This window comes from Rhinolophus hipposideros (genome assembly GCF_964194185.1).
Source record: "Rhinolophus hipposideros genome assembly, chromosome: X".
In the NCBI taxonomy this organism is placed as follows: Eukaryota; Metazoa; Chordata; class Mammalia; order Chiroptera; family Rhinolophidae; genus Rhinolophus; species Rhinolophus hipposideros.
Window position 1 is genome coordinate 9912722 of NC_138046.1, and position 13535 is coordinate 9926256.

Below are 13535 nucleotides of genomic sequence, written 5' to 3' on the forward strand. Positions count from 1 at the left end.
GCACCTTCCTCTCGCCATCCCGCCCCGCAGTTACTTTTCCCCCGTCCTGTCACTCTCCCAGCCGCCAGTCCGGAGCCCTGGACCGGGCCGGGTGGTCCCGCGCGCCACAGCGTCTGGCGAGTCCAAGAGCGTCTCCTAGCGACCGTGGCCAGCGTGCACATTAGCTTGTGTACGTCTGTGCGTGTGCTCGTCACTGCCTGGCTGCTTGCCAGCGATGGGCGTGTCTGCTGTGGCGTGCCAGCTGTGGGCGTGTCTGCTGTGGGCGTGCCAGGTGAGGGCGTGTCTCTTGTGGGCGTGCCTGCGACGGGCGTGTCTGCTGTGGGCGTGCCAGGTGAGGGCGTGTCTCTTGTGGGCGTGCCTGCGACGGGCGTGCCTGCAGGGGGAGTGCTCGGTGCCCGCGTACGCGCTGCACGCCGGCGGGTTGCGTTCGTATTAGCGTGCTGCGTCACGTAACGGCGGGTGTGCTGCGTTGCGTACCGGCGTGCTGCCCGCGCACCGACCGGTGCGTTGCGGTGCGTACCAGCATGCTTAATTGCGTACCGTTGGGGGAGATTCGTGCGTGCAGGCGAACTGCCTTGCGTAAGGGCGAGCTACGTTGCGTCAGGGCGGGCTGCGTGGCGTACAGGCGTGCTGCGTATTTAAATACTCGTTTACGTGCTATTCTAAGCCACGCCCAAAAGGGGCGGGTTTATACACAGCCGGCGCCTGTCACCTGTCAGAGTTCCTGAGTCCTGGGGCGACGGAAGCGCAGGCAAGAAGCGGGCTGCATGCTCCTAGTCTCTCCGCGCCCCGGGTTGTCACTTCACCTGAGCGTAGGAGGCAGTATTCCCGGCGCCTGTGACGGAGGACTGTGCAGCCTGCTGGCCAAAGCCGGGTTGGCCCAGCGTGCTGGTGACTTGCATGGCGGGTGGGGTCGGGAGACTAGCGTCACCAGAAGGGAAGCAGGATGTGCGGTGCAGCTGCCGGCCTGCTAGGCCCTTCCGGGGAACAGTGATTGTGAGCTGGGGTTTCCCGGACTGTGGGGCTGGGAGCGCTTGCAGGACGACCGAGGTCGCACTTTCCTGTCCCTTCCTCCCGTCACTTGCCACCATCCTTGTGTGTGTGCCTGTGACCTGCCACTGCCCATACAAACGCGAGTGTGTTGGTCCGCATGCACAGGTCTGCCCTCTCTCCTACCCTCCTCAGGGGACCCTTAGGCTGTGCTGTGCTGGGCTCAGCTGGTTGCCCATGGCACACCTCCCAGTGGGACCTGCTCAGGATCACATTGAGAGGAAGTGAATTGTAGATTGTAGAGTCCCCGAATCCAGCCCATGTGACTATGTGAGCGGACGTAACGTTTATCTCCTCTTGGACACGGGGTCTACTGGGCTAGAAGAACACGACCCACTTAAGGGAAGTCATTTTCTGGGCTTGGGGGCGGGACAACACGTGGTCCCTAAGGAGGCAGGGGAGCAGAGAGCCACTGGCATGATTAGTAGAACAAACCATGAGTGAGATGTCTTTCCCATCAGTGGGAAGGGCCTGGGTCCTGGTGGTCTTCAGTCCCTGCTGAGTAGAGGACTGACTGGTGCGTTAGGCGACACTGATGTCTTGTCCCTAATGACCTGTCGTCATCGTTCCTCTTGTCTGTGCAGGTGAAGAAGCTGACACAAGTGGAAGAGCAGTTGTTCCTCAGGCCGCAAAGCAGGTACTCTGTGTGGTGAGGCAGGAGGGCATTTCCTGGCTTTATATACAGTTCCCACAGCTCTCTCGAGGAATTCCATCCACACACTTCAGTGTCCTTGTTGTGCTCGTGTGATGCTGATGATAAAAGGGCCAAGGACATGGATGGTGGGAGCCAGGCAATGCTGCAGTCCAGTCATACACCCCAATGGAAGAAATAGAAATGGCCAGGCTCCAGGGGGGCATCCGGCCTCCCTCATAAAGAATCCAGACCCAAACGTAGGGTGACACTTTGCTCCCCCATCAGGTGGGCAAAGGTTAAGCTCAGTGCTGCTGCTTGGGGCTGCCAAGCATGTGAGGAAATGGCACCGTCGCCCGTGGTTGGTGAAGCATATGTGGGTAAGCCCCAGGGAAGGCTGTTTGCTGGCGTGTATTGGCATCGCAGGTGTGCATGCACGTGACCCAGGCCTCCTCCTAACATATCTTCAGTCAGCAAGTGTTTGCGGCAATGTCCTTTATAGTGGCAGAAAGTGCAAAGCAGTCCGTGACTCTTCATCCACACGGGAAAGTCAGAACAGTAGGGGACAACCAGCGATGGGACACCATACAGTCAGCAAAAACTAGGATACATGAAGACGGACACACATGAAGGCATGTGCTGGAGGTGCTGTTAATGGCGAGACCATGCTGTAGCCTGTGGAGATACTGGGAAAGAGCTTACACCTCTGTAGTCGATTGCTGGGGTGGTCCTGTCAAAGGGACACAGCCCTGGTGGCTGAAACAATAAACAGGTGACGTCTGACCGTTACGGAGGTTGGCAGGCCGAGATTGAGGTATTTGCAGAGTCGGTGTCTTCTGAGGGCTGAGAGAGAATCAGCTCCATCCCTATCCCGAAGCTTCTGGGGGTTTGCTGCCAAGGTTTGGCATCCATTGGCTTCTGGCTCTCAGCCTTCATTTCCACAGCTCAGCCTTCTCCACGCATGTGTGTCTCTCCAGCTTCCCCTTTATGTTAGGACAGCAGTCATAGGACGAGGTCCACCCCAATGAGCTCGCTGTAGCTTGATTACCTATGGAAAGACCTTTTCCTTATGGATAAGGTCACGGGAGCCAGGTCCCTGAGAGAGCAAAGGGGTGGTGTCCAGAGCACAGGGGACGGTGGCTCAGCCTGAGAAAGGGAAGGAAGGTGGAGGAGCTGGGTGCAGGGACGGGCAGGACGGTGGGTTGGGAAGGGAGTGAACAGCAGGCTACGTTCTTTCTGGGCCTTGTCTTCCTGAGTGGGTGGGTTTCCATAAACACAAGGACATAGCTGAGGTGAGATTTACATCCTTGAAGATGGGAGGATGGAAACGAACCAGAGTGGGAGGACTCATTCATGGCTGCAGTACAGAGTCCACGCCTCATGATGGTGACGATGACGTGATGGGCAGCCACCAGTTGTGACTGTCCTGTTAGGGGCCAGGTACTCACAGCCACGTGAACTCTGTGGCTCTGCCAGCTGCTGTGACTGGACTGACATTCGGCCCCGAGGCCCTGCTCGTCGCACTGCACAGCTCTGTCCTCTGGCAAGGAGGAGGGCCTCCCCAAGTACAAGGAAAAAAGACAAGGACAGAGATGATGTAGTCATGGCCCCTATGATCATGGGCCATCACTTCATCCCTCGGTGCCGCCTTCTCAAGTGAAGAGTGCGGTGACAGTGGAGCTGTCCCTATGCAGTTAATTGATGATTGAATTCTCCCATCCCTGGATCATGCCCATCCCAGGTTCTAGCATGGAGACAGTGCATGCGTACCAGTGCCAGTTGTCCTACTACCCTTATTAGTTTCTCTGAGCTCGGGTCAGGGCTGGGGGTATCTGCTGACAGTGGACAGCAGTGCTATGGGAAGGGGATGGAGGAGGCTGGCACCCAAAGGGGCTGGGAGGAAACAAGGAATTAGATCCCAAGGGTTTGTGCTGAAGAGCCCTGGGGGAGGTACCATGGAGCTTACGGACCTGCAGTGCCTTGAGGTGGCAGGGCCACAGAGCTGAGTATTGGGGTGCTGGGGGAGGGAGAAGAAGCAAAGCCCAGGATGGTCCCTGTCTGTGCTGGGAGGGGCTATAACCTGCCCACGGGGTATGAAGCCAAGGGGCCCTCCCTCCCTCCGTCCCTCCTCTGTGCTCCACGGGGGCTACGGGGGCTCAGTGACCTACTCTGCAGAACTGAACACATGCTGCGCTGAATGTCTCTCTAGCTGTCCCTATCCTCGTCCTTGAGCTCCCCAAAGACTCCATCTGATGGATGAGGCATCCCAATGACTAGCCCCTTCCTTTGGGCCTGTCAGCCAACTACGTGGTGATAGAAGAAGGAGCCAGCACTCTATTTCCCCGCCTTCCCAGTCAGTGGGGTTTCAGGGCCATGAGGTGGGAAGACTGATGCGTGATGCTTATTGGCATTGGTGCTTCTGTGTTTCCGCAGGCCGCCTGAGCCCCACGGGTCTCTGGGAAGATGAAGTTCTGCTGCCTCTCCTTCCGGCAGCCTTACGCAGGTTTTGTCTTAAATGGGGTCAAGACCTTGGAGACACGTTGGCGGCCCCTACTGAGGAGCCACCAGCACTGTACCCTGGCCATCCACATTGCTCACAGGGACTGGGAAGACACCTCCTGGAGGGAGCTGCTGCTGGAGAGGCTGGGCAGGACCCCCGCTCAGATCCAGGCCTTGCTTCAGGAAGGGGAGAAGTATGGCCGTGGAGTGATAGCTGGCAAGTGACGACGCCCTGAGCTGCTCAGACACCTGCAAGGGACCCCCAAGGCCTTGCTCAGGAGTTGGCGGCTTGTTTGCTTTTGAACCTTTTGGGGTTGGGCCGTGGTGTCTTTAAGCAGCACAACTTCAAAGGGGCAGCAAGGCGCCCCGGGCTGGGGGTGGTGATCTGAGTTTCCCCGACTTTGGTGAATTGTCCATTCACCCTTGTCCACTCGGCCTCATTCCCATTGATGACCTGAGAGGCAGCGAGAGGTCCATGTCTGCACGTGTGTGCGTGTGTGTGTCCACGTGACAGACGACCAGAGGCCGCACAGCACTCACAGAGCGCCCGCTGGCCTCCAGACTCACGCTGCCGGCCTGACCGCACTCCGCGGCCCCACTCCCACTGCCCACTGCATCCCTCCCCTCACTGGTTGACGTCCCACATCAGCTCCTTTCGCCTGATGGCCTGTGAGTTCCCCGCAGCAGCCGAGGCCCATCTCACCTGTACCTGCGGCCATCCGCAGTCTGGCTGGGAACTGCCCAGCATTAGGTGGGGTTGTTGAGAACGAGGCCCTCTTCTCTTCCTTGTTCTGCCTCAGCCTCACCCAGAATTCCCAGAACAGAGTTTGGCATGTTGGAAGTGCTCAGAGGGCCCCAGTTCACTCCATGTCCATTGGGTGATACCAGCTTAGTCTCTGGTGGTTGGCACTTTGAATAACCGTGTTCTCTCACAGGTGGGCCTTAGTTTCCAGAAGGAAACACACCTGTATGCTTCTGTCTTCCTGCACAGGGCTCGTTGACGTTGGGGAAACTTTGCAGTGCCCAGAAAACTTAGCTGCAGATGATATCGTGGAACTGGAAAATCAAGCTGTACTGACCAACCTGAGGCAGAAGTACCTGACTGCACTTTCAAACCCCAGGTGGTTGCTGGAGGCCATACCCAGGAAAGGCGGAAAGGATATCTTCCAGGTAGACATCCCAGAGCACCTTATCCCCTTGGGGCAGGAGGCCTGACGGAAGCGGCGCTTCAGAGGGTGGGGACTGAGGTACCTGCTGAAGCGTGACCATCAACTCTCCATCGTGCTGCGGATGGACATAGAGGTCGGGTTCGATCTGAATTGGCCGTGCTACGGAGAGCATTAGCCACCACGGGCTGTTTGTGTAAACAGATTTCTCCACTCAGATGCAGGGGACCTTCCTTTGGGGTGCCCTTCTGGGCTCATTGACAGTGTCAAGCACTTTGAACTTTAGGAAACAGGGAAAGCTGCCGCTAAATGTCTTGGCGTTGCCACTGATTTGGGCCCTGCTGATTCCTGGGTGGTACAAAGAAATATGTGTTAAAGAAACTGGTTAGTACTCGGGGCTCCCTTACACGTTTTCCCCTCTCTTTCTTCTGGTCGTACTCCCAGGATGTTTCAAGAGCATCCAGGGAGCCTGTGGGAGGGCTGGGAGTGGGCGCGGAATGACTGCCAGAGGGTGACCAGCCAGGGATGGCCCGTTCACCGCGAAGAGGCCATCAGACTTGGAGACAGAGCACCTGTCTGTCCCAGCAAGTGACTCTTGCTTTGTTGTAAAACTGTCCCTGTCTCATGAAGCCATGTGGTAGACATGTCACCCAACTATGTCATGATCAAGGAAAGGGTCTGAAATACAGCTCTGATGGGAAAGTGATGACCAGTGTTGTTTGTTTTGTGGACAATCTTTTATTTGTTTGGGGTCAATTCTTGGCAAAGTGATTCGTGGTTATTACCTGTGAGGATGGTGGGCTCTCCCCCAAGGCGATGATTGGAACCTCCCGGCTTCTGAGCCGGACTGTGGTGGTCACACACCCCTGGGCAGATGTGTTGGCCCTAGTTTTAGGGGCCTCTCTAGAAGGCCCCTGGAACTTCGGCTAGAGTCGCTCAGCTGCTGATCAGTAACTCCCTGGCGTCCTAGGGGTCCCATGAGGAAAGACACTCCTTTTTCTAGATGCATGAATAATATAGGGGGATTCCCCCAAGGTCAGGAGCCAGCCTGTTCTGGGTCCTGACCAGCAAGTGAGGCTCAGCGGACCAGGTGCTCCAGGGCTTGCCTAAGGGCATCCCAACCTGATCCTCAGCTGAGTGTGTGAAAATGCTGCTGCTTCAAAGGAAAGAGGACAATGGGGACCAAAGCGTGTTGGGCCCGGGTTTCCAGCCTCATGGTCTCATCTGATGAGGTGTGTGTAGCATGGGAACAAAGAACAGACTCACAATTCTCATTGCAATGTGTATTTACTGACGTGCAGTTTTGCTTTTCTTTATTAAAGCTGAAAATCCTCCCCAGTTACACAGTGGTGATTTGATCAGTGGCCAGTGGCTTGTGGAATTGGACTGTCCTTGATATGCTCGCAGAGTGCGCACTTGTAATCTGAGGTGCCCTCCTCCTCGTCGTCCTCCTCCGGGGCCTCGCGTGGGGCCTTGACTGAAAGGGCAGCCAGCAGGAAGGAATAACAGGTGTTATACAAAGATATCACTGAACTATGATCTGGGGGGTGGGAGGGCAGTTCCCCGACACCATCCCTTATGGCAGTAGCCCTGGGTGCAAACATGATGTTCCTAGATGTGCCCTCCCCACTTGGGCCACCTGGCTCACTTGAGGAAGGGTCTTCCATGGCACGTGCAGCTATATTGCCCATAAACCAGATATCAGGCAATATGAATGACCGGGTGCCACTGGGTCCCCGGGCTCTTGGGCCTTCTTTCTGGGTCTTTTTGTCAGCTTCGTTGGCGCATTTCTTGAGTTGGATTCTTTGGGAGCGTCGTGTAGGGGTTACCTCCCTCTTTCTCTTTGGAATTGCTACGCTCGTCCCTGGGCAAGTAATAATCATCAGATTACATTTTCTCTTGATGTTCTCGAGGAGCAGAGGCTTGCCTCTCTGAAAATTGCAGTGGCGGTAGATCTGAAACAAAATTAATCATGTTAGTCATTCTGGGAGAAAATACATCTATTTGACATTAAATGGCCCCTTAGGGTCTTTAGTCATCTCATCAGGTTATCTCTAAGGGGGTTATAGTTTCATATGAAAACCTATACTTTCTCAACTTTTGGTAAATATTGTCTCATGTGAAAAAGAGTTATCCTTGGAAATGAAACCCTTTCACGATAGCATTCTTCTTGGATAGCACTGTTCTCTGTTACCCGTACTAAGAAGTCGTTCGGGTAACAGAGAACATGGGGAAGGGGAGGATTTCTACTTTACCATCATTGTCTTGTTCCCTGCAGAGCAAACTGAAGGGTCATTTGGGCGTATTTTGCTGAATCCATAGAGGTTCAGCAGGCGGATGAAGCTCTTCAAGTTGTCTGTTTCAAAGATTCTTTCTGCGCCCTTCCGGCTAAGAACCTCCCTCTGGAAGAGATCTTTCTCGATAATCATGGCGTCTCCATCGTCATTCCAGCACACAGATGTGAAGGTGACATCTTCCACTATCATCCAGAGCTTTCTGGGGAAGGAGAGCCCAAGAATGGCCCTGTTTCCGTCCACATTGGCAGCACCTTGGCTTGGGTCCTGCGGTTGTGGACTGTCTTGGGGGCCCGGACCTTGGCTCACAGCATTTTCGCCACTGGTCCCCAGAATCTCCCTGGGATCCACATTTGGATCCAGGGGTGAGACAGATGGGACACCTATTGCTGGCTCTCCTTCCCCTGATGGGGCCAGCATGGCTTCTTCTGTCTCATAGGTACTTGGACTAGCCATGGAGTCTGGATCAGGAGCTTTTGCCACCTGGGATACTCGGTCACAAATGCCTTTGGTCACAGCAACGATGCCCAATATATAGGTTCCCAAAATTCTATTGACTCGGTCGTGGGGCAACCAGCTGCTTAAGTCAGAGTCTACTTTCCTAGTCACATGATGTCATAACAGCTGGTCTGGAGAGGGGGCCCTGGCCAAGTGTGGGGGAGGAGATGGGGGCAGGACCCCAGCTTCTCTCCTTTCCAAAAGTACTGCAAAGCAGGGTTCAGGTCAGGTATTACTATCTGCTGCCAGGCACATGGTTTCATGTTGCTAGGCAGTGGATGGCTTGAGAAGCCATGATCCTTTCCTCCACTCCCACTCCTACAGATGGGGGAGGCCTGTTGCCGGTCTCGCCAACTGCTCAAGGGCCAGGCCCTGGTTAGCCCTAGCTTGGCTACCACCAAGACTGCCTGTGTCAGAGGGGACCCCAGGGAACTGTACTTCCCTGAAGGTGGTGGTTGGCCCAGTCTCAGTTGGTAGCCCCCATCTCGGACCCCCCTCTTCCTGCTTTGGTCTCTTCTGCCTCCTCCTGCTAGGTGGTCAGTCTTGCTCAGATGGGCCCAAAGAAAGCTTCCTGTTGTCTTGCCCCTGGTCAAGTTGTCCCCAGAGCAGGGCTATGCTCCAACATGGTAGAAGCACTGCTCTGGTTCGTCAAACTCAGTATTACCCCCAAACACCTCAGACATGGTATTACCCATGGCAACAGCTTGCCAGTGGACAGCCCCACCTTCCGCTGCAGGGGGGGGTCCCCTCTTGAGCTGTGCTTGCCCCCAAATCTCATCCCTCTCCAGATCACAACAGGATTGGCTTTGGTTCCGTGTCTTCCTCATGAGATCTCTTCTCTTTACCCAAGGCGGGCTCATTTTGGGACACCTGTATTTACCCTTCTCAATCACCCCCCCCCGCCCCGATGCCCTGAGGTTCAGCCTCGCTACGAGCCTCTTCTAGGCCCCATTTCCTTTCCTCACTTGGGTTGATTGGCTCTTGCTCTCCCAGATTTCTGGCCTCCTGCTTCCAAATTGGGTCTCCTTTGGACTTCCCCTTTTAATGACTGATTCGGGGACCTGGCCTACATTCAGCTCTGTTGAAACCAAGCATTTTACTGACACTCTCATGCCTGCCCTGTTCTTGCCCAAAGGCCACCCCCAGTCCCCAAGTGGAGGGACAGGGAGCAGAGGAGAAACTCACCTATCTGTTGATGTCTCATTTTGTACTTGTCCAAAGCTAAGGGGACTCTAGAAAGTGAATCCTTGGAGCCTAAGAATGGCACCGGGCCATTGGGTGAAAAGGGCTTTTCCACAGGAACCACGTGCCATCGTCATTAACAGCCAATTCCACTCCCCTCCTTGTGGGCCCAGAGACCTGATCTCTAGGGATTTCTTCTAGTTTCTACCGTACCTGCCAAATCACCTCTCGGACATCGCTGTCCCCCCCCCCCACAGTGGAGTTGTGGCAGTAAAGTCAACCTGAAACACTCTCTGTCTGGTGTGAACTCTTTGTATTAGAGACAGAACAAGTCTCCAGATGAGTTTTGTGCAGGACTAGCCAGGTTGGTGGCAGTTGACAGCAAGGCCTGACTGATTGCCTGTTTCCTCATGTCTGTCCTTGTTCTCGCTCCTGTATACATGGAGCCATCCTAGAAAGGCACTGCCTTTTCCTGCCCCTCACTGGAGAACTGGTCTTCTGAGCCGTCTTCTGAGCCAGACTGTGGTGGTCATACACCCCCTGGGCAGATGTGTTGGCCCTAGTTTTAGGGGCCTCTCTAGAAGGCCCCTGGAACTTCGGCTAGAGTCGCTCAGCTGCTGATCAGTAACTCCCTGGCGTCCTAGGGGTCCCATGAGGAAAGACACTCCTTTTTCTAGATGCATGAATAATATAGGGGGATTCCCCCAAGGTCAGGAGCCAGCCTGTTCTGGGTTCTGACCAGCAAGTGAGGCTCAGCGGACCAGGTGCTCCAGGGCTTGCCTAAGGGCTTCCCAACCTGATCCTCAGCTGAGTGTGTGAAAATGCTGCTGCTTCAAAGGAAAGAGGACAATGGGGACCAAAGCGTGTTGGGCCCGGGTTTCCAGCCTCATGGTCTCATCTGATGAGGTGTGTGTAGCATGGGAACAAAGAACAGACTCACAATTCTCATTGCAATGTGTATTTACTGACGTGCAGTTTTGCTTTTCTTTATTAACGCTGAAAATCCTCCCCAGTTACACAGTGGTGATTTGATCAGTGGCCAGTGGCTTGTGGAATTGGACTGTCCTTGATATGCTCGCAGAGTGCGCACTTGTAATCTGAGGTGCCCTCCTCCTCGTCGTCCTCCTCCGGGGCCTCGCGTGGGGCCTTGACTGAAAGGGCAGCCAGCAGGAAGGAATAACAGGTGTTATACAAAGATATCACTGAACTATGATCTGGGGGGTGGGAGGGCAGTTCCCCGACACCATCCCTTATGGCAGTAGCCCTGGGTGCAAACATGATGTTCCTAGATGTGCCCTCCCCACTTGGGCCACCTGGCTCACTTGAGGAAGGGTCTTCCATGGCACGTGCAGCTATATTGCCCATAAACCAGATATCAGGCAATATGAATGACCGGGTGCCACTGGGTCCCCGGGCTCTTGGGCCTTCTTTCTGGGTCTTTTTGTCAGCTTCGTTGGCGCATTTCTTGAGTTGGATTCTTTGGGAGCGTCGTGTAGGGGTTACCTCCCTCTTTCTCTTTGGAATTGCTACGCTCGTCCCTGGGCAAGTAATAATCATCAGATTACATTTTCTCTTGATGTTCTCGAGGAGCAGAGGCTTGCCTCTCTGAAAATTGCAGTGGCGGTAGATCTGAAACAAAATTAATCATGTTAGTCATTCTGGGAGAAAATACATCTATTTGACATTAAATGGCCCCTTAGGGTCTTTAGTCATCTCATCAGGTTATCTCTAAGGGGGTTATAGTTTCATATGAAAACCTATACTTTCTCAACTTTTGGTAAATGTTGTCTCATGTGAAAAAGAGTTATCCTTGGAAATGAAACCCTTTCAGGATAGCATTCTTCTTGGATAGCACTGTTCTCTGTTACCCGTACTAAGAAGTCGTTCGGGTAACAGAGAACATGGGGAAGGGGAGGATTTCTACTTTACCATCATTGTCTTGTTCCCTGCAGAGCAAACTGAAGGGTCATTTGGGCGTATTTTGCTGAATCCATAGAGGTTCAGCAGGCGGATGAAGCTCTTCAAGTTGTCTGTTTCAAAGATTCTTTCTGCGCCCTTCCGGCTAAGAACCTCCCTCTGGAAGAGATCTTTCTCGATAATCATGGCGTCTCCATCGTCATTCCAGCACACAGATGTGAAGGTGACATCTTCCACTATCATCCAGAGCTTTCTGGGGAAGGAGAGCCCAAGAATGGCCCTGTTTCCGTCCACATTGGCAGCACCTTGGCTTGGGTCCTGCGGTTGTGGACTGTCTTGGGGGCCCGGACCTTGGCTCACAGCATTTTCGCCACTGGTCCCCAGAATCTCCCTGGGATCCACATTTGGATCCAGGGGTGAGACAGATGGGACACCTATTGCTGGCTCTCCTTCCCCTGATGGGGCCAGCATGGCTTCTTCTGTCTCATAGGTACTTGGACTAGCCATGGAGTCTGGATCAGGAGCTTTTGCCACCTGGGATACTCGGTCACAAATGCCTTTGGTCACAGCAACGATGCCCAATATATAGGTTCCCAAAATTCTATTGACTCGGTCGTGGGGCAACCAGCTGCTTAAGTCAGAGTCTACTTTCCTAGTCACATGATGTCATAACAGCTGGTCTGGAGAGGGGGCCCTGGCCAAGTGTGGGGGAGGAGATGGGGGCAGGACCCCAGCTTCTCTCCTTTCCAAAAGTACTGCAAAGCAGGGTTCAGGTCAGGTATTACTATCTGCTGCCAGGCACATGGTTTCATGTTGCTAGGCAGTGGATGGCTTGAGAAGCCATGATCCTTTCCTCCACTCCCACTCCTACAGATGGGGGAGGCCTGTTGCCGGTCTCGCCAACTGCTCAAGGGCCAGGCCCTGGTTAGCCCTAGCTTGGCTACCACCAAGACTGCCTGTGTCAGAGGGGACCCCAGGGAACTGTACTTCCCTGAAGGTGGTGGTTGGCCCAGTCTCAGTTGGTAGCCCCCATCTCGGACCCCCCTCTTCCTGCTTTGGTCTCTTCTGCCTCCTCCTGCTAGGTGGTCAGTCTTGCTCAGATGGGCCCAAAGAAAGCTTCCTGTTGTCTTGCCCCTGGTCAAGTTGTCCCCAGAGCAGGGCTATGCTCCAACATGGTAGAAGCACTGCTCTGGTTCGTCAAACTCAGTATTACCCCCAAACACCTCAGACATGGTATTACCCATGGCAACAGCTTGCCAGTGGACAGCCCCACCTTCCGCTGCAGTGGGGGGTCCCCTCTTGAGCTGTGCTTGCCCCCAAATCTCATCCCTCTCCAGATCACAACAGGATTGGCTTTGGTTCCGTGTCTTCCTCATAAGATCTCTTCTCTTTACCCAAGGCGGGCTCATTTTGGGACACCTGTATTTACCCTTCTCAATCACCCCCCCCCCCGCCCCGATGCCCTGAGGTTCAGCCTCGCTACGAGCCTCTTCTAGGCCCCATTTCCTTTCCTCACTTGGGTGGATTGGCTCTTGCTCTCCCAGATTTCTGGCCTCCTACTTCCAAATTGGGTCTCCTTTGGACTTCCCCTTTTAATGACTGATTCGGGGACCTGGCCTACATTCAGCTCTGTTGAAACAAAGCATTTTACTGACACTCTCATGCCTGCCCTGTTCTTGCCCGAAGGCCACCCCCAGTCCCCAAGTGGAGGGACAGGGAGCAGAGGAGAAAATCACCTATCTGTTGATGTCTCATTTTGTACTTGTCCAAAGCTAAGGGGACTCTAGAAAGTGAATCCTTGGAGCCTAAGAATGGCACCGGGCCATTGGGTGAAAAGGGCTTTTCCACAGGGACCACGTGCCATCGTCATTAACAGCCAATCCCACTCCCCTCCTTGTGGGCCCAGAGACCTGATCTCTAGGGATATCTTCTAGTTTCTACCGTACCTGCCAAATCACCTCTCGGGACATCGCTGTCCCTCCCCCCCCCCCACAGTGGAGTTGTGGCAATAAAGTCAGCCTGAAACACTCTCTGTCTGGTGTGAACTCTTTGTATTAGAGACAGAACAAGTCTCCAGATGAGTTTTGTGCAGGACTAGCCAGGTTGGTGGCAGTTGACAGCAAGGACTGACTGATTGCCTGTTTCCTCATGTCTGTCCTTGTTCTCGCACCTGTATTCATGGAGCCATCCTAGAAAGGCACTGCCTTTTCCTGCCCCTCACTGGAGAACTGGTCTTCTGAGCCGTCTTCTGAGCCAGACTGTGGTGGTCATACACCCCCTGGGCAGATGTGTTGGCCC

The 13535-nt window shown here is 54.3% G+C and overlaps 1 protein-coding gene across 5 annotated transcripts; it reads left to right on the forward strand.

The window, feature by feature from the left end:
• The first annotated feature begins 200 nt into the window (after positions 1-200).
• Positions 201-5543, forward strand: LOC308494187 (protein EOLA1-like). Of its 5 annotated transcripts, none has more exons than XM_081041676.1 (4): positions 201-271; positions 1635-1687; positions 4115-4397; positions 5172-5543. In XM_081041676.1, exons 3-4 carry the CDS (start codon positions 4145-4147, stop codon positions 5393-5395), a joined length of 477 nt encoding a protein of 158 aa, XP_080897802.1. In that variant the 5' UTR covers positions 201-271; positions 1635-1687; positions 4115-4144; the 3' UTR covers positions 5396-5543. The 5 variants fall into 5 exon arrangements, with proteins under 5 accessions (XP_080897802.1, XP_080897800.1, XP_080897801.1 ...); XM_081041674.1 differs by lacking the exon at positions 201-271 and adding an exon at positions 670-751; XM_081041675.1 differs by lacking the exon at positions 201-271 and adding an exon at positions 734-891.
• The last annotated feature ends 7992 nt before the right edge of the window (positions 5544-13535 follow it).